Raw genomic sequence first — 23,839 nt, 5'->3', positions numbered from 1 at the left:
ACCTTCAGTCCCACAATGAAGGTCCTTATGCTGCCAAAGCAACGTTTTTAAAAAGCTGCACAGCCAATCTAATCTTCAGTGGCCACTCAGAAGCCTTGCTGGGCAAAAGAAGAAGAAGAAGAGTTGGTTTTTATATGCTGACTTTCGCTACCACTTAAGAAAGAATCAAACCAGCTTACAATCACCTTCCCCTCCCCACAACAAACACCCTGTGTGGTAGGTGGGTTTGAGAGCTGTGACTAGCCCAAGGTCACCTGGCTGGCTTCATGTGTAGGAGTGGGGAAACCAACCCAGTTCACCACATTAACATCTGCCGCTCATGTGGAGGAATGGGGAATCAAACCTGGTTCTCCAGATCAGAGTCCACTGCTCCAAACCACCACTTTTAACCACTACACCACGCTGGCTCTCCACCTGGCCCTGCCGAATTTGTAAAAACACTTAGCAGGCGTCAGGAAAGGTGTCAGCGGGTACCATAATGCCCACGGGCACCATGTCAGGGACTCCTGGTCTACTGCATACTAATGCTTATGCATATACGCACACCTCTCTTTCTGCTTAATACCTGGACTGTTGGGCTGTTTGCATGCTGTTATCTGTGTTCCTTATTGGGTGACACAGTGTTCCTTATTGGGTGACATATCCCGTTTGGCAACTGAAGAAAATACTGTAAAAATAAAAAAGTACCACTTCTGACTCCTACACTGTGATCCTGGGGAAACACAGTCCTAGTTCAGACATCCAAATTTCCATAGAGCTCAGTCAAATGAGGTCAAGATTAATCTCTGATTCTAAACAAATAATTTTTCATCTGAAAAGTGTACAAACATTTGTGTCAGGTTGTTGGGAATTGCGTTCCAATATTTTGTTCCCAACATCGGTAGCAAAAAGAAATATTATCGTTAAATTATAAACGAATGTAACAATAAAATTTAGTGCATTGAAGGTCGTGTGGAATACAGAGTCACTTGGGGTAGAGCAGATTTACGTATCAAAGTGGAGTGCAGCTGCAAATGTTTGAAGCCAACAAGAAGTTCTCACCAATAACTTAGCCTTTCTATTTTAGGCTTATGTTCAGTCGAATGAAGATAATCTAGAAAGAGATGTTCAGACTGAAGAAATAGAGACTCAAGAAAAATGGACACAACACCCTGGAGAAACTGCCATTGTGTGTGGAGGTGATCAGAATTATATATAAGCAGGAAGGCCCCTCAGTTACCATAACCAACACTTGGAAGGGTCAAGAATATTGTGGTTGCTTAGCAACCTGCGAAAATGGCCATTGAGAGCTCAGTGGGCATTCTTCCCTTAAAGGTGTTATTTCTATAATTTGGGGGAGTTTCAATCTCCCTTTTTAAAAAAGATATCAGATTTTTGTACAAATCTGGGACTTTCTTCAGGCTTGTAGAGAGATCTCCCCTATCTGTCTCTAGCTCAATTTTTCAGATCTATTGATGGCTCGCTTCAGAATTAGGTATATGATGGCTGTAATCCTAAAAATACTTTCCTGGGAGTAAATCCCATGAAATAAAATGGGGTTTACTTCTGAGCAGACTTGTTTAGAATTGTTTTCTTCTGATCTTTAAATATAGTGTAATTCAAAAAAGGTTTAAAAGATAACACTTCTCTCTGCATCTCCACTCTCAAGCAGTTTTCAGCACAAGCAGCTTTTGTTCAGCTTATGACGGGACTTTGGTCCCCCTTTGTAAATTCGTATGTCATTTCAGGTCCAAAAAGCAGCAGCGATGTATCTGTCCTTACACCAAAGATTGATTCCCAAAGACTGGCAAATTTCCTGCGGTCGGCTTGTCAGGTATATTATGGAGCCTAATATATTATTTGTTATTCTTATATATATATTATAGAGATAGAATGATTCTGTGTCTTTTTCTGCCTCGTGGATATATTTCCCTATTTGGGCAAGAATAGGTACTAGAGCAGACATAAATTCCTGTATGGTCCCTTTGCAAGATCAGTTTTCCCTTCCTGTCTTTAAAGCAACAAGAAAAAGAATACATTCCCACCAGTCATAGCAGTACAGGTCTCTGCACCCAGTCCCGTAGCTCCTTAGAGGCCAACAAGATATATGGGGTATAAGCTTGTGAGAGTCAAAGCTCCCTTCTTCAGATACTGAGCTTTGACTCCCGAAAATCTTGCTGTTCTCTAAGGTGCTATGGGACTCAAATCTAGTTGTTCGATTGCAGACCAATATGGCTACCTTCTGAAATGAAAGTCACTTATTTTGAAAGTCTAGGTTTCTTACAGATAAAGGGGAAAGGAACCACTTGTTTCATTTCTGTAAATAATTGTTTCTGAAAGGTGGTTGCAGTTTTGCTTGAAGAAGATCAAGTTGCCACACAGCCCAGGCGGAATCTAAGATCGCGACAGACCAGTTTGTCTATTAGCGATAAATGCTTCCAGTTAAACACCAATCTTCCTTTCCTGCAAGGTAAGAGGCTTCCCGCTTCATCCTTTAGTGGAAATGCTTGTTTTGTGCGTGCGGCTTGATCTGTGCTCAGAGTAAAAATCAAGATGTTGAAGCATTGTGTAGAGGAACCTCCAGGCACAGAGGCAGCATAGCTGTGGATCCTAGGTGTTGGGGACAAGCAACCAGGGAAGAGCAATCACGTTCATGCCTTGCTTTTGATCTTTCAGAGGCATTTGATGAAACCTGACATGTTTCAGTTGTTAATCTCAGATATCTCTGTGTCCACCTGGACTAGTAGGTTAGACAAAAAATTTTCCCTTCCAATAGAGCTACTGAAAGCTGCAATGAATAGTACTCGGAAAACAAGCTGTAAACAATTCCAAAATAAGATCTTAAATGAGTATTTGTCCTTAGTGTTTAAGGACGCGAATAGTAAATGTTCACCTCGCTTCTTCCAGATACCCTTCAACAGAACTTTCTCCTTGCCTGATTATTTCCGCTGGTTTGAAATTCATAAGTTCAGAACAAGCTTTCTTAATTGCAAGATGTAATGCCCTAGACTCAGCTGAGACACAAGGGCGATACAATAAAATTATTGCAGAAGAACAAAAATGCCCATTTTTTCCAGATCAAATAGACTTCCTAGCCCACATTGTTTTAGCATGTCCACAAAATAATACTGCACAAAATAAATATATCACTCCCTGGGTAAAACAGGTAAAGACGCTTTCTGAGAAGCGGATACTGTGTTATCTGCTGTCAAATAGATCGGTCAATTGCGTGAGAGATGTAGCAGTTTTTCTCTTCATAGTGTCAAGGAAAAATTAAAATTTCATTTCCCCTTTTTAAAGTGTGAAGTGGTTGATGGATAGCCAGGGGCCGTTTAATCTAGGGAAAGGAAAGGAAACAGACTGAAGAAAAAGAAGAGTTGTTTTTTATATGCTGACTTTCTCTACCACTTGAAGAATCAAACCCGCTTACAATAACCTTCCCTTCCCCTTCCCCTGTGAGGTAGGTGAGGCTGAGAGAGCTGTGACTAGCCCAAGGTCACCCAGCTGACTTCATGTGTAGGAGTGGGGAAACAAATCCAGTTCACCAGATTAGCCTCCGCCACTCATGTGGAGGAGTGGGGAATCAAACCCGGTTCTCCAGATCAGAGTTCACCGTTCCAAACCATTGCTCTTAACCACTATGCCACTCTGGCTAGGTGGAGCTCAGGCAGTTCTTATAAAGTCACTTCATTGTTTCTTTGATCCATCTGCTGCTCTTGTAGAGTTCAGCCCATGCAGCTGGTTACAGATGCATATCTGGTAGTTTCTCCAGATTTGCACCCACAGGGGCCCAAGCCTTGCCTTGTGAACTGACTGTGTATGGTCCATGCGTGACTGCCTCCCTTTATAGAATCATAGAGTAGGAAGGGACCATAGGGGCCATGTAGCCAAACCCCATGCTCAATGCAGGATCATTGTCCTGAAAATGTTTGTCCAGCTCAATGGTTCCCAAAGCGGGCAGTACCACCCCCTGAGGGGTGGTGGGATTACATAGAGGGGCACTAAGAGGCAAGGGGCAGCAGGGAGTGCTAGAGGTGGGCTCCTTTAGCTGTGTTGTTCACTAATTTACAATAGATCAAGCTATGGCACCATGCTGGCAAATTTGGTGGAAACTATCAGAATTTTTTTCCAGACTTTGAAGAGCTGGTACCATTGGATCAAGTTCATCAGTTTTGTTGAATACATTTCAACTAAAAAGTTTTAATTTGATTTTGAATAGATGGTGCAATTAATTGTTACTGTTTTGAAATGTTATTGTTATTATCTTCTTTAGTGCTTCATACAAACCCCTTTTTACAGGATACGGTAGGGGTCACTGGGGTTGAGTTTCTGGAACCGAGGGGGCGGTGGCCCGAAAAGTTTGGGAACCACTGGTCCAACTGCTTCTTGAGGACTGCCAGAGAGGGCAAGCTCACCCGTTCTTTAGGCAGCCAGTTTGCCTAATGTGTTTTCAACCCCCACATTTTGTTAGTGTTGAGAAGTACAACAGCTAAGCTAAGAAAAATGAACGCTCTGTGTTCAAAGCACAAGACCTAGATGAAGGAAAACAATTGCTCTGAATGCAGAATTGTTTGGCGGTGATGCAGAAGTCCTTCTCTGTAAGCTGCATTCCCTAGGAAATGATGCAGTTTGAACAAATAGGTAGAGGGGTGGAACCCCCGGGCGTCCTTCTAGACAGACAGACACTTGCCAGCACTTGCTTGTCGAGATCCTCTTTCATCCCAGCCATCCCTTTATGATCCCCTTCAGTTAAGATATACAGACCTTCCCCAGGGCTTTGCTATACCTAAATAAATCTGAACTCCATGGCTTGCTGTCAGGTACTGACGAGAGCTCGGCTGTCCTCCCAGCAAATCGGTTTTGGTCTTCCCGAGGCTCTTTGCAGTCAGCAGCATAAAGCTTTTACTCTCCTTTGATAGCAGATTAACCTCCACCATGGATATGGAGATTACCTTTGGAATCGCATGTACAATTATTAGCATGCAATTGTAGCACTGATTAGGTTTGCAACCTATTATTTGTAAAGGGGGGTTTCTATTTGTGCTTTCTTAGGTCGAAAAGTTTCCTGTTTACACATCTCGCAAGCTCAGAGGCAGGCGCTGCTTTCTGTGCATGAGTTGCCAGAAAAGTCAAGCGGTCTGCAATTGGACAGAAAAAACATCATCTGTGTGTGGAATGTCTGGCAGCCTTCGAACCCTCAGAAAATTTTACTTTGTGGATCACAGGTACAGCTCGAATGACATTACACCGTTGCATACAACAGTTGCTCCTAAATCTTTTAGCACCGGGTCATTCCTGACCCATGGGGTGATGTCACATCCCGAAGTTTACTAGGCAGACTATGATTACTGGGTGGTTTGCCAGTGCCTTCCCCAGTCATCTTCCCTTTACCCCCAGCAAGCTGGGTACTCATTTGACCGACTTATGAAGGATGGAAGGCTGAGTCAACATTGAGCCGGCTACCTAAAACCGACTCCCGTCAGGATTGAACTCAGGTTGTGAGCAGAGCTTGGACTGCAGTACTGTGGTTTACCACTCTGCACCATGGGGCTAACTCATGGTTCTTCTACCTATCATTTTATCCTCCCACCATCCCTGAGGGGTAGGAAAAGCTGAGAGAGAGTGATTTTCCAAAGGTTATCTAGTGAGCTTCAAGGCAGAGAGGAAATTTAAAACTCGCCTTCCTGCTCATAGTCTGGCACTCCAAACACTGCACCACATTTCTCTCATCTAACAGTCATATTGCTGGATTATATGTAAAACTTTTAGCTTTCTGGTCTCAGCCCACTCATCTAAATATTGCATGATTCCCTTTCTCGAATGCATACCATGCTGGTTCATCATGGCACTGTGTGCCATATATATTACAAACAAGACAAAGAGACTGATGTAATACAGTACAGGATGAACACATGAAGCTGCCTTGTACTGAATCAGACCCTTGGTCCAAGTCAGTATTGTCTACTCAGACCAGCAGCGGCTCTCCAGGGTCTCAGGCAGAGGTCTTTCACGTCACCTACCGTATTTTTCGCTCCATAAGACACACTTTTTTCCTCCTCAAAAGTGAGGGGAAATGTCCGTGCGTCTTATGGAGCGAATGCCGGCTGGGCGCGTGCACGTTGGGACGGCACGAGCCGGCGTTCCCCGCCCCGACGGCCAGCTGGGAGGCGGGTGGGGCCACACAGTGCGAGCTGGCGCACGCGCCCAGCCAGCTCTGTGCAGCCCCGCCTGCCTCCCAGCTGGCCGTCGGGGCGGGGAACACCGGCTCACGCCGTCCCGACGCGCACGTGCCCAGCCAGCATTTGCTCCATAAGACAAGTTTTTAGAGGAGGAAAACAAGATTTTTTTTTGTTTTCCTCCTCTAAAAACTAGGTGCATCTTATGGAAAGGTGCATCCTATGGAGCGAAAAATACGGTACTTGCCTAGTCCCTTTAACTGTAGGTGCCGGGTATTGAACCTGGGGCCTTCTGCGTGCCAAGCGGATGCTCTACCACTAAGCCACATGTCCCACTGAGGGGACATGACAAGAAAAAGGATTGCTTTCCATCGTACTTTTATCAAGCAACCTTGATCCACCATGGTTGGTGGGAAAGGTGACGTCCACACAGCTCTTGCAGTGTGTTGAATACTTGTGGGTTTTCTTTTGTGGATGGTACTGAAGTAAAGAAGGATCTAGAGAGGATATGGGAAGCTTTCTATAAATTTGTTTTAATGGGTGGGATTCCCATGAAACCAGAGTCTCATTTCTCTGGGCTTTTTTGGCCCCGGAAGTAAGTCAACGCGTGCAGCAGAACCCTTTCCAAGCAGTGATTCTGCGGTATTTTGTGTTGCCATGCAGGTGACGTGCTGCTGCTTCAGTCCTAGTAAAGCTACTTTAGTGTTTGCTGGAACGGTCGATGGTTCAGTGCTGGTGTGGGATCTCAGGGAAGACTCCAGGATGCACCACTGTATAAACTTCAATGAGACAGACTGGGCGTTTCGATTGCCAACGTTTTCTACAGGTTAGTTAATGTGCCTTGATTTATGTTACAACACTAGGCTATTATAATATTATGTACTATATTCACTAAGAATTTCTATCAAACGTGACAGTAATGCATAAAAACCAAAGTACTCATTCAATATTTTACATACAACTGCACAGAACTCAACCCTCCAACGGAGGTAAAGGCAAACCCGAGAGTTCAACAGGTAAGTCAATAAGTGTTCAACAGGTAAGTCTATGCCGGGAGTGATGCAGTAGGAATGGTCTCTTAAGGAGCAATTAAGAAATAACACACTGCATATATTGTGACTTTTGGATCAAGTAACTGAAGAAGCTGGAAGCGCAAACTGAGTCTAATCGTTCTTGATCTACTTTGAGCCGTGGGTCTCTGGAGATTTTTGGATTATTATACTACCTGACCCACTTGGCACCTTGCACCTAAGGAGGAAGAAATATTACTTAGTTCTTTAAGATACAGACTTATTGACTTAACCTGTTGAACTCTCGGGTTTGCCTTTACCTCCGTTGGAGGGTTGGGTTCTGTGCAGTAGTATGTAAAATATTACAGTAGTATGTAAAATATTCTATGCATTGCTGTCATGTTTGATAGAAATTCTTAGTGAATTTAGCTCATAATATTATATTAGCTTAGTGTTGTAATCTTTTTGGTTATATTAACAGTTTGTACAACACTGATTTTGCTTGTTTTGGTCTTTGATTTATGTTGCCATGCACAGTCAGAAGGGACTTGTTTCATTCCTTACAAAAGACATATGCCATAATCGGTAAGCAGAGGAGCCAAAACAGTGAACCCTATGTTGTCAAAGCCAACAGAAAAGGTTCCATAAGCAGACATCACATTTATTTTAGTCCAGAATTCCAAATCTGGTATGTTTCAAGGTGGATTGCTCTTCACAAAAGGCAATACAGGTAGAGTATGCCTTATCCGGACATCCCATATCCGGACTAATCTGAAAACCAGACCCTTCGAGCCGGCATGCAGGCAGATCCGTGCTGCCTGCTTTCAATGTTTCCTCTCACTGAAACAAATAAAATCCAGGGTACACTGCATCGTATGTAGAGACTGAAAGCCTGCTGTTGTTAGTTTGTTGTTTGTTTAACAGCTGATACAGTTATTCTGGTGAGATAGTTACACCTTTGCTTTCTGATGGTTCAATGTACACAATTTTTTTAAAAAAATATTGTTTAAAATTACATTCAGGCTATGTGTATAAAGAGTATATAAAACATAAATGAATGTGGGTCCATCCCCAAGAGACCTCATTATGTATATGCAAAAATTCCAAAATATTCCAATATACAGAAAGATCCAAAATACAGACCACTTCTGGTCCCAAGCAGTCCAGATAAGGGATACTCAACCTGTAGTAGCATAATCCTCAACAGAGTTACACCCCTTCTATAACCATTAATTCAGTGATTTAGAAGGGAAGTTGCATGAGCCCTCGCCCAGCCAGAAGAACGTCTACAGATTTAGGCTCTTGCACCACACTCTGGCGTAAGACATAAAACATTCCTCCTATGAACAGAAAGCACATTCTCTATGTGGAGAGGCAGCTTGGAATTCCTCCTAATTTCCTTTATTCAGTCCATTGATTCATCAACTTTTCTCCTTTGATTGTTCTCATGAACACATGAAGCTGCCTTATACTGAATTAGACTATCAAGGTACATCAAAGTCAGTATTGTCTACTCAAACTGGCAGCGGCTCTCCAGGGTCTCAGGCAGGGATCTTTCACATCGCCTACTTGCCTAGTCCTTTTAACTGGAGATGCCGGGGATTGAACCTGGGACTTTCTGCATGCCAAGCAGATGCTCTGCCACTAAGCCACGGCCCCTCCCTTTCTTAAAAGTAACTCACAAATTGGAAGAATTCACATAGACGAGCATTACTGTTCTTTGCGGTCTCTGTTGGGCTGGCTGTTACGCAAGGAGTCTTGGCTGCTTTGCGAGATGATGGAAGTCCAAGGAGGCTCTTGCAATGTTGTAGTAATAATAATAATTTATTAATACGGTCACTGACCAGCAGAAAGCTTGCAATGTTTTGCTAATTTTTTAAAATCCTAGATGGGGTATTCACATCCGTAAACCACATGTGTCCCATCCTGACCATTGAACCTGTCTCAACAACCGTCTTCAAGGAGCAGAACTGTGGACTTTCCTATCTATCATCTCGGGAAGGTATGTGGCCTACTCTCCAGAGATCAACACATGTTATTTAGAAGGTCTGGTAGTAACTACACATGTTATTTGGGAATTCCAGACAATCTCTTTCAGATTTTTACTGTTTCTCTCCCCCCCCCCCCCATGAATTGACTTGATGGCACTTGATGGGTGGAAGGGCAACATGAATTATTTTCATAGAATCCTAGAATCATAGAGTTGAAAGGGACCAGCAGGGTCATCTAGTCCAGCCCCATGCACAATGCAGGAAAGTCACAACTACCTCCCCCCCACACACCCCAGTGACCCCTACTCCATGCCCAGAAGATGGCCATGATGCCCTTCCTCTCATCATCTGTCTAAGGTCATAGAATCAGCATTGCTGACAGATGGCCAACTAGCTCCTGCTTAAAAACCTCCAGGGAAGGAGAGCTCACCACCTCCCAAGGAAGCCTGTTCCACTGAGGAACCGCTCTAACTGTTAGAAAATTCTTCCTAATGCCTAGATGGAAACTCTTTTGATTTAATTTCAACTTGTTGGTTCTGGTCCGACCTTCTGGGGCAATAGAAAAAAAAATTTGTCTCCGCATATGGGTTCAAATCCTTGCATGGCCTTGGGCCATCAGAGGCTTTCTGTGGACAGAGTTAGATAAGAAAAAGCATGACTCCCATAAGGACTTGGGGGGGATCTTATTCCCCTTTGTCCTCCTCCCCACACTGTGGTGTAGTGGTTATGAGCAGCAGACTATTCTGGTGAACCGTGTTTGATTCTTCACTCCTCCACATAACCGGCACACTATGATCTGGAGAACCAGATTAGATTCCCCACTCCTCTACATGCAGCCTGCTGGGTGACCTTGGGCTAGTCACAGATCTGCCAGAACTCTCTCATCCTCACCTACTTCACAGGGTGCCTGGTTGGGGGCGGGGAAGGCAATTGTAAGCCGCTTTGTGACTCCTTTCAGTAGAGAAAAGCCCGGTATAAAAACCAGCTCTTCTTATTCTTCTGTCCACTGTACCTCTATCCTTCTCTCTTACCTCTTTACCTCTAAGCATCAGAGAGTTTAGGGGATTGCCAGGGGAAGGAGGTGGTGGAAAGTTCTGTGTCCACTAGCACCCTTGTGGTCCTGACTCAGAGAATCCAACCCATTTATGAGTTCTTCTTTTTCCTTACAGAACTATTAGGACTTTGGTTTCAGATCGCCTCCATGGACGAAAATGGGACACTCAGTCTGTGGGTGAGTAGGGGCCCTTTCACAAGTCCATTTGTTGAACCATGATCCGGGTGTTTTTCTTCCCATCCTCCACCATCATGAGAGAAGCTTGGTATACATTTATTTATTTGTTTTCTTAAGTTTCTACCCTGCCCCTCCCATCAGAAACTGGGCTCAGAGCGGCTCACTCAACAAGGTGCCGTATAATAAAACAGAACAAAAAGCATTTTAAAGGCAACAATTAAAACCAGCCCTATAAAAATCAATAAATGGTTGGTTTTATATGCTGACTTTCTCTGCCACTTAAAAGGAAGAATCAAGCCAGCTTACAACCACTTTCCCTTCCCCACCCACAACAGACACCCTGTGAGGTAGGCGGGCTGAGAGAGCTCTAAGAGAGCTGTGACTAGCCCAAGGTCATCCAGCTGGCTTTGTGTGAAGGAGTGGGGAAACCAACCCGGTTCATCAGATTAGCCTCCATCGCTCATGTGGAGGAGAGGGGAGTCAAACCAGGTTCTCCAGATTAGACTCCACCACTCCAAACCACCGCTCTTAACCACTACACCATGCTGGCAACGTGTGTCCGATGGAAGCATTAATTGTAACATATGACTACAGCAGGGCCTGAGGTTGAGCACTGTTGAGCACTGTTGCTGTACCACTAAAACCCTAGACACAGTATGTGAGCCTTTTAAAATCAAGCTATCATATGCATCCCAAGACACTCTTTAAAACAAAACAAAACAAAACACATGCAGTAATCTTTCAGGATTGGGCTCTTGATGCAGTTGCATTTCATGACATGTAATCATGAATTTGCTGCCAATCAATTTGACTGAGCCCCAAGCTGAGCTTATAGAAGAGCTACATTTGAATGCAGTAGCATCTTAGACACCAAACGATTTGGGGGAGTATAAATATTCAAGAGTCAAAGCTCTCTTTGTCAGGTAGAGAATATAGGCTACTATTGTCTGGGCAATGGAAGTTGTACTTGGGGATGCAAGTGGTATGATCCAAGGAGGGCAAATGCTTCTGTTAAAACTTTACACAAACACAAGGAAAAGAAGTCAGAGAGTCAAACATTCAGCATGGTTGTCATTAATGCCTTTCCTCGCCTTTCTCTCTGCTGCCTTTCTGCTTGGCACAAAAGGTGTTTGCATAGCCAAACGATCCTGTTTGGGTTCATAGACTTGTACAGGTTTTTCGTTATTTGTGCTGAGGCTCAGATCTGCCAAATGGATTGATGAAGAGAGTGTACGATTATTCTTTTTTAAAAAGAAATTCCTTTTAATCTGTCTGAGAGTCAGGTGAGCAAAATCACAGCCAGCAAAATAGCAGGAAAGGAAACCAGGATATCCTTTTGGGCATGCCTGCAAAGCAAAATTTGAAGCAAATAAAGATGTAAGACCCAAATGCCATACAGGTTTTAGCTGCTGCTTGGCCATGGCCATGGGGAAAGGGCTCGAAAAGCTACAGCAGATGCCTTTTACAGAATAGCTGCAATGATACCTTTGAGCGTATATTAATTCTTGCCGTTTTCCAGGTAGTGGTTGAACTTCAAAAAGAGGATTTGGCTGGCTCACAGAGGGATTTAGGTAAGTAAAGCTTATTAGGAACCAGATGCTCTTGAAAGGGGAGGAAGGGAAAAGTAGGACATTGAGACAGCAGTCTTTAAAAAAAAACCTTCCCTTGGAGTGCCACTGAATAAAACGGGACTTTCTTCTGAATAGACCTGCTCCCTGAGAGACACACTGTTAATACTCATGGGAGAAAAAGTGTAGGCCTGGGCTGGAAACAGAACCATTCTCCAACTGAGGCTCCAGGGTCTTGATTCGTGGGTTATTTCCCTCCATCTTCAGGGTAGGCAGGACTAATTTTTTTATTGGCTTCCTGTCTTCCCCTGGTGGGAAATAGCCTGCAAAGCCTCAGTTCTGTCCTGCCTCGGAAGGGTGAGCAGGGTGTAAGCATTCTTCTATGCTTACCAATTAGGAATTCCTTTAGCTTTAGCTCCTTAGTGTTTTTTGTCTTTATCGTTGGTTTTGTCTTGTGATTGTCTTCCCCCCCTCCCTTACTGTGTCGGGCGCGGGGTGGAAAAGGGGAAAAAAGTTTTTCTCCCGGAGTTGCCGGGCGCCCAAAATGGCGGGCGCAACGACAGAAAGGGAAGACGACCTTCTGTCTGAAGCAGACTACCAAACTGGGCTAGTTCAGTCCGTCTCTAAGGAGTCGGATCCTCCCAATGCCCGCAGTAGCGAGGCCTTCGGGACCGCGGAGCAAGAGGGCTCTGAACCGAGCGCGGACGGTAAACCCAAAGGCAAAAGGGCGCGAAAGTCCACGCCGGTTTTAAAACGAACAGCCCCAGCCCAGCAGGGCGGCAAGCACAGAAAACGGGGGCATAAAGTCGGCGCGCCTTCGAGGGCCGGGAAAAGGTCTCCCGTCAACTCGATGGATTCAGCGGGCGCAACGAGTACGTCTCACCAGGCGTCCTCTTTACCGACGGGGCCGGCAGTGTCGTCTGGATCTGGTAATCCCCCCGCGTTTGCCCTTAATACGGGCGGCCATTTTGGCGCGCTTTCGGGTGGCTTTTTTCCCCCTCTTCCCACAGGCGGCCATTTTATGCAGCTAATGGGTCCACAATTACCTCCCAATTTCACAATGGCGGGGCCACAGACTTCCAATGTGTCCTCTGCTGGGGGTCCCAAAGGTCGCTCCCTTTCTCGCGAGGAGGCCGACGACATGATAAATACTGCACTGCAGAGACAATGGTTGGCTTTTCAAGCCTACCAAATGAGAGTGCAGTCTCTCCCTAGGCAGGAACAAATTGATTCTCCTCTTTCTAACTCAAACAGTTCCTATTATTCGAGAGAGGGAGACAAGATTACAGACTCTGGGGAGGGGCCTTCTTCCAATGTTCAATGGCCTACTAAAGCGGCGCTGAAAGCACAAACCCCCCAGGTCGCTGACAGCGTCGTGATAGGCAGTAGCTCTCAATCCTCATCCCTTGATTCTGGAGATGAGAAAGAAGAGGGCGAGTTTGAGTCCGATGAAGAGGTGCTTCCGGGTGAGGAGCCTCAGATGCGCCTTTTCAAATCTGATGACTACCAGGCCCTGCTGGCTAAGGCCCTCTTAGCACTTGACTTAAATGAACCTTCTGCAGATGCTGCAGAGCATACAAATAGCATGAAGCAGGGAGTTCCAGAGTGCTTTCCACGCCAGAAAGCCAAACATAATTTGATCCCCTTTCCGGAACTCTTCATGAGAACGATCCAGGATGAATGGAGTAACCCTGCTGCTAACAGGCAAACTCCTCAGTCAGTTAAGAAATTATACTCTCTGGCCCCACATGCGATGGACCTTCTTAAAGTCCCTCTGGTGGATGCCCCGGTGGTCGACCTTCAAAACCCGGGACTGGTGCCTGAGGATGGCATGGGTTCCATTAGGGACCAGTTGGACAAAAAAGCTGACGCTTTAACTAAAAAAGCCCACGAAAACGCAGCTATGGCTATCCAGGCTAGTGCGGCAACCTCTATTTTTGCCCGAGCTTCGTACTTATGGGTAAAGAAGCTCATCCAACTAATTCCCCCTAACAATCAGAGGATAATTGGGGGTTTAGAAAGAGTCCAGGCGGCTATCACATTCATGGCAGATGCGTCACTGGACACCATGGCATTCTCAGCTAGATCCATGGCTTCAGTTACTTCAATCCGCAGGGCTCTCTGGCTTAGGTCTTGGCCAGCGGATTTCAAGGCCAAAACAAATCTGATGGCATACCCCATTCAGCAGGGCAGGCTGTTTGGAGACAGACTGGGTAAGATATTGATAGAGACGAAGGACAAAAAGCGAGTCATGCCGAAGCAATTCAAGAGAGAGCATAGATCTCCTTCTTATCAGTCCTTTCATCAGTCCAGAACCCCTAACAGGTTTAGAAGCGACAGCAGAAGGGGCTCTTGGACTTCATCACGATCCTTTCGGAGGGGAGGAAAGTTTTCTAGACCCCAAAGTCAGCAACCCCGTGTGGAAAGGGGAGACAAATTCCCCAAACCTAACCCCTAGTGACTCAGACCAAATTCCAATCGGGGGGAGACTCCAGTTTTACAGTTCAATATGGGCCAATTCAACCCCGGACAACTGGGTTTTTCAGATAATTTCCCACGGGTACCTACTGGAGTTTTCTTCTCCCCCGATGGATCGCTTCCTACGTTCACCGGTACCTTCCAGACCACAAACACGAGACCGATCCCTCAGGGCCATACGACACCTGTTATCTATCAAGGCAATCGAACAGGTCCCTGCTCTCGAGAAAGGCCTGGGAGTTTATTCAATTTTCTTCACGGTCCCCAAAAAGAATGGGGATTGGAGAGCTATCCTCAACTTGAAATACTTAAATCGAAGGTTAGCTCGGAGGCGTTTCCGCATGGAGACAGTAAAATCAATTATAGATTCCCTCCTCCCAGGCACTTTCATGACAGCAGTGGACCTGACCGAAGCGTATTTACACCTGGCCATACATCAAACTCACAGGCGTTTCCTCAGATTCACCTTTGGAACCAACCACTTCCAATTCAGAGCCCTCCCCTTTGGGTTAACCTCCGCACCACGAGTCTTCACGAAGACCCTCGTGACAATAATAGCCAAAATCAGACAAGAAGGGATCCAGGTACATCCGTACCTGGACGACATTCTGATCTGCGCACAATCTCACCAGCAATCCGCAATCCACACAGACAGGGTAGTACAAATCTTACAGGAACATGGTTATGTCATCAATTTCCAGAAAAGTTCCTTGACACCTTCGCAGTCAATGATCCACTTGGGAGTGAGGATAGACTCATCCATCAATGCTATTTCTCTCTCCCAGGAGCGGATCCAAAAACTAATCAATTATGCTTCCTCCGTAGCCAGGTCCAGAACAGCAAAGATCATGACACTAGCGCAACTGTTGGGGCACATGGTTGCTTGTATGTCAGTGGTGCCATGGGCCCGCTTTCATTCCAGACCGCTCCAATGGCAACTACGTCCATTTCAGCAAGACATTGCCCAGAAGAAAGACAGACTCATCTCCCTATCAGCGGAGACACGAAAGAGTCTGCGCTGGTGGTTAGAACGAAGGAACCTAGCCAATCACTCCTTTTACATTCACGCAGAGCCGGCACAGGTAATCACGGACGCCAGCCTAGAGGGCTGGGGGGCCACCTTTTTGACACATTCAACACAGGGCCGATGGTCAGTGAGAGAGACAACATTGCACATCAATGTTCTGGAATTGAGAGCAGTAAAATTGGCTCTCCAAGTCTTCGCCCCCATGATAAAAGGGTTGCATGTCCTCATCAGAAAAGACAACACTGCAACCAAGGCATATATAAACAAACAGGGGGGCTCCAGATCATCGGCCTTACACATGGAAGCAATCCAGATCTTTACCTGGGCCCAATCCAACATGCTATCAATCCGAGCGGAGCATATCAGGGGAGCCCTGAATGTGCAAGCGGACCAGTTAAGCAGGCAATTCGCCGACGAAGGGGAATGGTCACTAGATCATGCAACCTTCTCGCAAATTACAACCACCTTCGGAAATCCCTTGGTCGACTTGTTCGCCTCCGCAGAAAACTGCAAGGTAAGAAGGTTTTTCTCCAGGTATTACCATCCGGAGGCAGAGGCCACAGACGCCCTTCTGAGCCCGTGGCGTCGGGGGCTGCTCTATGCGTTCCCACCCCTGCCCATCCTAGCAAAAGTGCTGAGAAAGATCAGGCAAGAGGAAGCAGAGGTCATATTAGTGGCTCCATTCTGGCCACGTCGCCCCTGGTTTGCAGCCCTAAGACAGATGTCATGCCAAGACCCTTGGCAGATCCCGACTCAGTGGGGAACTCTGACACAAGGGCCTCTGATTCATCCAGACCCCCATTGGTTCTCTTTAACCGCATGGCGCTTGAGCGGAAAGCTCTGTTAGACAGGGGATACTCCACTGAGGTAATAAATACCATCTCTGAAGCTCGCAAGCCCTCCACTAGACGTATTTATAATACTTCTTGGAAAGCCTTCATCCGCTGGGCAAGGCGGAAAAAGGTAGACCCATTGCGGCCAGGCCCTCATGAAGTTCTTGAGTTTCTTCAGGAGGGCCTACGACTCAAATTATCAGGTTCCACCTTAAGGAGACAACTGGCTGCCATTGCCACAGTTATCCCAACACTCGAAGGAGCACCTACCACTAAACACCAACAGGTCACAGCCTTCCTGAAGGGGGTGGCTCAGATGCAACCAACAGTTAGGCATCAATTCCCATCCTGGAACTTAAATATGGTCCTCAATGCACTTACAAAAGCTCCTTTTGAACCTCTACGCTCAGTAGATCTTAAATTCCTGAGGATGAAAGTTTTGTTCTTAGTAGCTGTTTCTTCAGCTAGGAGGGTTTCTGAGCTTAGGGCTCTTTCCATAGCAAAGGGTCTATGCATATTCCATAAGGACAACGTGGTCCTTATCCCAGACCCCACTTTTAGGCCAAAAATCAATTCTTCCTTTCATAGGAATCAAGAAATTAACCTACCTTCCTTTTGCCCCAACCCTTCAGGTCCAAAAGAAAAAGCTTGGCATGCCTTGGATGTGCGTAGGGCACTTCGCATTTTCATTGAAAGAACTAAAGAATTCCGACAAACTGATTTCATGTTTGTAGGGATTTCCAATCCGGGTAGGGGTAAGAGAATGTCAGCTTCAGCAATTAGTCGTACCCTCAAGTGTTGCATTGCTCTAGCTTACAGTTCTTCGGGAAAACCAGTTCCCGAGGGAATTACTGCGCATTCTCTTAGAAGCGCGGCCACTTCTGCGGCCTTTGATCGGCAAGCCCCAGTGGAAGAAATTTGTAAAGCTGCTACCTGGGCTTCGGTGTCTACGTTCACCAAGCACTATAGGATAAATAAGTGGGCTTCTGCCCAGGCAGCTTTCGGCCGGAGGGTCTTACAACATGTGGTGGAATAGGGGGCACTTCCCACCCTTTAGGGAGCTCTTGGAGGTCCCACGAATCAAGACCCTGGAGCCTCAGTTGGAGAATGGAGCATTGTTTTTACTCACCGTGAATGCTCATTCTCCGCTGAGGCGAAGGCGTCTTGCCCACCCAAGTGCCATCATAATATTATACATTAATAGTTCAAAGTTAATGGTTTTTATCCTCATCAGTTAGAAGGATTAGGTTTACTCGAATTTTGGGATTAAGGATTAAGGATTATATCAATCCTTCGAGACCGCAGATACCTGTTCCGCTGTCTATTATGTCGTTTTTCTCATGTATTGTTGACTTTTTGTTGATCAAGGAGCATCATTCCTGTCTTTTAGTAGCTAGGCAAGTCTGTATCTGAGGCTTTGCAGGCTATTTCCCACCAGGGGAAGACAGGAAGCCAATAAAAAAATTAGTCCTGCCTACCCTGAAGATGGAGGGAAATAACCCACGAATCAAGACGCCTTCGCCTCAGCGGAGAATGAGCATTCACGGTGAGTAAAAACAATGCTCCATTCTGGATAATCTTGAGATTAACGTGGAGCCACATACAATACTTACGTGAAGTATAAAAAAGAATTATTTCATGAAGTCATTCCAGGCATTGAGATGGTATCCTCAACCGACCAAATTTACTTTGCAGCCAGAATTGGAATCTTGAATTCATATCTTATTTTTTTTGTCCATCTGGGATATCCACCCAGTCAACCTAAATTAGCTTAATTACAGTTCATTGTTCTTTTATTATTTGTAGGTCTAATTCCCGGGGGGAAAGTAAAGCTGGTTCATAGCTCTACCATTCAACTGATGTGCAGGTAAAAAAAAATGATATGCTTCTTTTAGAAGTATTTTTTTAAATTAAAAATATTTATCTATTGCTTAGAAATATCATAATTTTTTTGCTTAGAAATATCATAAATAAATCTGTAAATTTCCCAGGACACCTTTAATCTAGGCAGTGGCCAGACCACAACTCTGCTTAGCTTGAGTAATAGAAAAGAGCAAGAGTCCAGTAGCACCTTAAAGACTAACACAATTTCTGTCAGGGTACCCTTTTCTACTGCTTCAGACAGTCTAACCCATCTAGCTTGAGTAAGAATGTTATATCAGGATCCCTTCAGCCATACCATGGTGATGATCTTTAGTGTTTAGTGTTTGCATGTGCCAAAAAGTTTGCATTGCCCTCTCCAAGTGTGAAAGGCCTTTAGGCCACAGATCTACGACATCTACAGAGAATGAATCTGGCTCCCTGTTCCTGAGGAACCCTGAGAGCACCCAGAACTTTCCATTGTTAATGAAATAAGGAAAAACCTGTGGGAGAAGAATTGCCATCTGTTTATATGTATATATATATTTTTCACAATTCCCCAGCTATTCACCAAAAGACACCACGTGCCTGGGGACATCCCAGCCATTGAATATTAAATTTCTGCCTTCTGATCCTAATCATTTCATTGTTGGCACAGACATGGTGAGTCAAGTTCTAAAATTCGTTTCTCTGTTGTCTTTTTTTAATTCCTAATTGTTGTCAGCGGTAGATTTGTGTAACTTTTTAATAGTTGGCATCTTTAAACGTATGCTATCAGAAGTCTTGATTAAAAAAGAAAAAGTACTTTGGCGTTAAAGTCTGTATAAAGCGAATAGCATGTTATAGATATTTAATGTGTGTTTCTTCTACAAAGATAATTGGAGAAACCTTAAATGTTAATTTTTTAATTTTATTTTTAAGAGTGTTGTGAGTCACGGTACAAGGCACGAACTGAAAGCTCCTCCTAAGTTGTTCAAACCACAGCAGAGGGGACTGAGATCCACTCGAGTCAATGCAATGGACTTCTCCCCTTTTGGAAAGCCAATATTTTTGGTACGGATGCCCTTCTATATTTCATGATCAGTACTGTTAGTGTTGCAGCATAGAACGGAAAGTAAACGTGCCTCCCTGGGGAGGCAATTTCTTAACATCTGGTTCTTTGGATCCAGCTGCAACAGCACTCTAATAATCATAACTCTGCCAAAGAATATAAGAAAGGCCATGCTGGATCAGATCCAAGGTCCATCAAGTCCAGCAGTCTGTTTACACAGTGGCCAACCAGGTTCCTCTAGGAAGCCCACAAACAAGACAACCACAGCAGCATAGTCCTGCCTGTGTTCCAAAGCACCTAATAGGCATGCTTCTCTGATCCTGGAGAGGATAGGTATGCATCATGACTAGTATCCATTTTTACTAGTAGCTATGGATAGTCCTCTCCTCCATGAACATGCCCACTCCCCTCTTAAAGCATTCCAAGTTGGCAGCCATCACCACATCCTGCTTCCCTCCATTAGCATCTTGTGTTGATATTGACCGGAGGACTGTTGCGTCACTTCTGCAAAAGAGGCAAAGGGAAAGTCTAGCTGGCTTACATGACTGGGCTGAAACAATTGGTTAAGTCAGAAATCATTCACAAGCAGCTCCATCTCTGGTTTCTTATGTACAGCGGGCGTAGCCCTGTGATTTATTGCTGTGTCAGAAACAAAATGCACAGGTCATCTGCTGAAGCTGGAGGATGGGAGATTCAAAACAGATAAAAGGAAGTATTATTTAACACAACGCATTGTCACATTGTGGAACTTCCTGCCCCAGGATATGGTGATGGCTGCCAACTTGGAGGGCTTTAACAGGGGAGTGGACTTGTTCATGGAGGAGAGGGCTATTCATGGCTACTAGTAAAAATGGATACTAGTCATGATGCATACCTATTCTCTCCAGTATCAGAGGAGCATGCCTATTATATTAGGTGCTGCGGAACACAGGCAGGATCATGCTGCTGCAGTCGTCTTGCTTGTGGGCTTCCTAGAGGCACCTGGTTGGTTACTGTGTGAACAGACTGCTGGACTTGATGGGCCTTGGTCTGATCCAGAATGGCTTTTCTTATGTTCTTAATTCCCAACAACAGTTTTGGCTTTTATTACCAGCAGTCGAACAGGAGGGAAAACATTCCAGGTGCAGTTGGGACGGGAGTTTGCCACATACTGGCTTGTTAGTGGGAAATGGCTACACCCTACGGGCAAGAGGTAAACTGCATGGCCTCTTTAGAGTGTGTTTGTTCCAATCGATACAAGAAGTGTTTGCACTGACCATCTGTTGTGTGTTTTGTTGTGCGCATGTGCGTGACACTGTGTTTACAGGCGGGCTGTTCAGACGGGAGCATAAGATTGCACCAAATGACCTCCGAGCTTCCGCTCATCCAGTGGAACACCAGCACAACGGGGCAGCCAATAATCGCCTTGCAGTGGGCTCTGACCAGACCAGCCGTATTTTTTGTTTTGGACGCGATGTCTGTAGTTTACGTTTGGGACCTGCTGGAAAGCGACTTGTCGCCTGTAGCCAAACAACCCACCCAGGCAGATAAGTAAGTCCTGAATATTCTGTTATGATCACAGTTGGGCAGAATCGAGTCGATAACCTTTCTGTTGTTACAATCTCCTAAAAGTTCTGCTTCCTTAATACTCCCTGAGGTTATGATTGCAGACCAGCTGATCTGTATGTTTGGGGTCAAAAAGGAAACACCCCACTTCTTTTCTTCAAGTAGACCAGTATCTACCCTGGCCTAGATGGCCCAGGCTAGCCCACTCTCGTTAGATCTCAGAAGCTAAGCAGGGTCGGCCCTGGCTAGTACTTGGATGGGCGACCACCAGGGAAGGCCAGGGTTGCCACGCAGAGGCAAGCAATGGTTAACCACCTCTGCTCTTCCCTTGCCTTGAAAACCCTACAACAGGGGTGTCAAACTCAATTGTTACGAGGGCCAGATATGACATAAATGTCACTTGGTCAGGCCGGGCCATGTCTCGTCATCCCAGATTGGGGGTGGGGGTGGCTGCCTCGGCTGGATTGCAGGCCATATAAGAGCTCTCAAGGGGCCAGATCCAGCCCTCGGGCCTTATGCTTGACATCCCTGCCCTACAGGGTTGCCATAAGTTGGCTGTAAATTGATGGCACTTTCTACTAGCCGACCAATAGCTAATTATGGGGTGGAGTCTTTTTCCTGATCAGCCAAATACCCAGTTCAGCATAGTTAGTTTTATGCAGCTTAAGTGCGCTGAATGGGGGTGATCGAAAAAAGGAATGTATAGGCTCTGTTTTCTCCATGGCCCCGCAAGAGACACCTTGCTTCATGGACCCTCCCCTAGCATGAACAAGACTCATGCCAGAGTCCACCCCTTCCTCTGGTTCAGCTCGAAATCGCTCGCCGAGAAGAAACTCTTGCGGAGCTCGCCCTCGGTTAAACGAAAGCTCTCTTTCCCTCCCCCCTCAGGGTTGTGACCATGGCTGTGCTGGGTGAGCCTGAAAAACTCAACGGTCTCCTCGGCCTTGCGCTGGCCAAAGAATCCGGAGTCATAGAGATCTGGTACGTAAAGAAGAAGTGGGCTGTCCCTCAGCCGGAGGAGTCTGAGAAACTCAATTTGCTCTTGCAGCAGGCTTTGTAGAATCCAAACAGATGCCTTTCTGTGAATAGGCAGCGACTTGCGTTTAGGTGTCTTTATTCGTATTTGGATAAACACTGAGAAGGGCTTGGCCGAAAGCCAGAATTTCATCATTCCCCCCCCACTTTATTTTTGTAAATAGTATTTATACATGTATTTTAAGCAAACACAGTATTTCAGCTTGAGATATAAAATATTTTTGTCAAACATATAAAATACAACAAAATGAGTTCCGCCTAAAGGGAGAGACGCATTGAAAGTAAATACATTTTTGAATGGAATATAAATGCAGTGTACTAGCGATGATAAATGTGTATAGATATTTTGGAATAAAACCGTGACTATAAGAGTGGGTGCCCGTTTCAAGTTTTCCATATGATGCCGACTTGGTAGCTATGCTTATTTAGCATCCACAGGAAAGTAATTAAAGCATTTGACTGGCTAATGTTTGAAGAATTTCTGATCGATTCAAGGTGCTTTGGCAGTGGCTGAAAATTCCAGTTTGTGTGTTACTTATATTGGGCAGACCTCCCTCATCTACCACGACCTCTAGGCCTGCGTAGCATACACAAGAGAAGCAAGAAAACGCCCGAAAGTTATCCTTCTGTATTTCATCCATGTTTTTCCTTACAGTGCAAGCTCTGTATAGAAAGTCCAATCCTTAGCAGTCCTTTTCAGGGTCATGGAAGAAGAAGAATTGGTTTTCATATCCCAATTTTCTCTACCTTTAAGCTGTCTCAGACCAGCTTACAATCGCCTTCCCTGCCCCTCCCCACAACAGACACCTTTGTGAGGTAGGTGGGGCTGAGAGAGCTCGAAGAGAACTGTGACTAGACCAAGGTCACTCAGCTGGCTTCATGTGGAGGAGTGGGGAAACGGGTTAATGCCTTTCAGAGCAGAACTGAAGGGAAAGCAAAACCCGCTGCTTTCTGAATTTGATGCAAACTAAGGCAAGTGTTAAAAAGGAAAGGGAAGACGCCTGCGAAATGGGAGAAGAGCGAGCACAAGTCCATTTTGTGACATCAACAGAATCAAATCACTGAAGTACTCTCGAGAGAAATGACCCATGTAACCGCTTGACTAAATGAGCAGACACTGTTCCATAAATGTATCCTATTAGCATTCTCATTGTGGATATTTACCAAAACTTACACACTATAACGTCTTATTTGCATTGCCTTTTGGAAGCCAGGCGACAACCAATCCACCGAGGGGAGATAGAAAGCAGGCTATCTACTTACGGATTTTATTTCGATAGTAATTGTGTGTCAATGTTACAGTTTTTTAAATTATTTGAGCTTTCATTTTGTAACGTTTTGCCCTGAAGAGAGTAAAAAGCTAAATGCATTAATAGTAACTATTAATGTTATCCAAAACACATGAGATACAAATGGCAGAATGAATTTCCATTAGTGCTAGAAAGAGACCAGAGTAACTGCTGCAGATTGCTTTTTTATTGGCTTGGTCCTTCCTATCCTACACACCAGGGGCTTGAACACAAGTTATGGGCGTTCATGGTCCCTTTTGCATCTGTGTCTTGGCATACTGAACATAAGCAAGGCCATGCTGGATCAGACCAAGCCCCATCAAGTCCATCAGTCTGTTCACACAGTGGCCAACCAGGGGCCTCTAGGAAGCCCACAAACAAGACAACTGCAGCAGCATTATCCTGCCTGTGTGCCAAAGCACCTAATATAATGGACATGCTCCTCTAATCCTGGGAGAGAATAGGTATGCATCATGACTAGTACCCATTTTGACTAGTAGCCTTGGATAGCCTCCATGAACATGTCCACTCCCCTCTTAAAGCCTTCCAAGTTGGCAGCCATCACCACATCCTGGGGCAGGGAGTTCCACAATTTAACTATACTGTTTTGTATCCTGAGACTGTTTGCAAAAAAGCTCAGTTCTAACCTAACAAACTGCAGATGAAGCTTTAGGTCATATTTCTGTTCCTTAAAGAAAAAATACCATTCAGCCTGAGTAAGTGTAATGAGTAATTCAAAACTCATCTCTCATTGGCTATGCTTGTT

General features: G+C 45.2%; 1 protein-coding gene across 1 annotated transcript in view; it reads left to right on the top strand.

Moving 5' to 3' along the window:
- Positions 1-21,845, top strand: part of DYNC2I1 (dynein 2 intermediate chain 1) — a 45,126-nt gene extending 23,281 nt beyond the window's left edge. The window contains exons 12-24 of the mRNA XM_056857287.1: positions 1,067-1,178; positions 1,728-1,813; positions 2,320-2,449; positions 5,032-5,204; positions 6,819-6,981; positions 9,054-9,167; positions 10,326-10,387; positions 11,907-11,958; positions 18,100-18,160; positions 18,717-18,816; positions 19,075-19,206; positions 20,511-20,734; positions 21,638-21,845. Coding sequence (XP_056713265.1) covers positions 1,067-1,178; positions 1,728-1,813; positions 2,320-2,449; positions 5,032-5,204; positions 6,819-6,981; positions 9,054-9,167; positions 10,326-10,387; positions 11,907-11,958; positions 18,100-18,160; positions 18,717-18,816; positions 19,075-19,206; positions 20,511-20,734; positions 21,638-21,809 — 1,581 coding nt within the window. The 3' untranslated portion in view covers positions 21,810-21,845. The remainder of the gene's footprint in view (positions 1-1,066; positions 1,179-1,727; positions 1,814-2,319; positions 2,450-5,031; positions 5,205-6,818; positions 6,982-9,053; positions 9,168-10,325; positions 10,388-11,906; positions 11,959-18,099; positions 18,161-18,716; positions 18,817-19,074; positions 19,207-20,510; positions 20,735-21,637) is intronic.
- The last annotated feature ends 1,994 nt before the right edge of the window (positions 21,846-23,839 follow it).

Source organism: Euleptes europaea, chromosome 11, assembly GCF_029931775.1.
Source record: "Euleptes europaea isolate rEulEur1 chromosome 11, rEulEur1.hap1, whole genome shotgun sequence".
NCBI classification, from domain to species: Eukaryota; Metazoa; Chordata; class Lepidosauria; order Squamata; family Sphaerodactylidae; genus Euleptes; species Euleptes europaea.
Note: the sequence above shows the minus strand (reverse complement) of the source record. Positions and strands in the feature narration are given on the sequence as shown.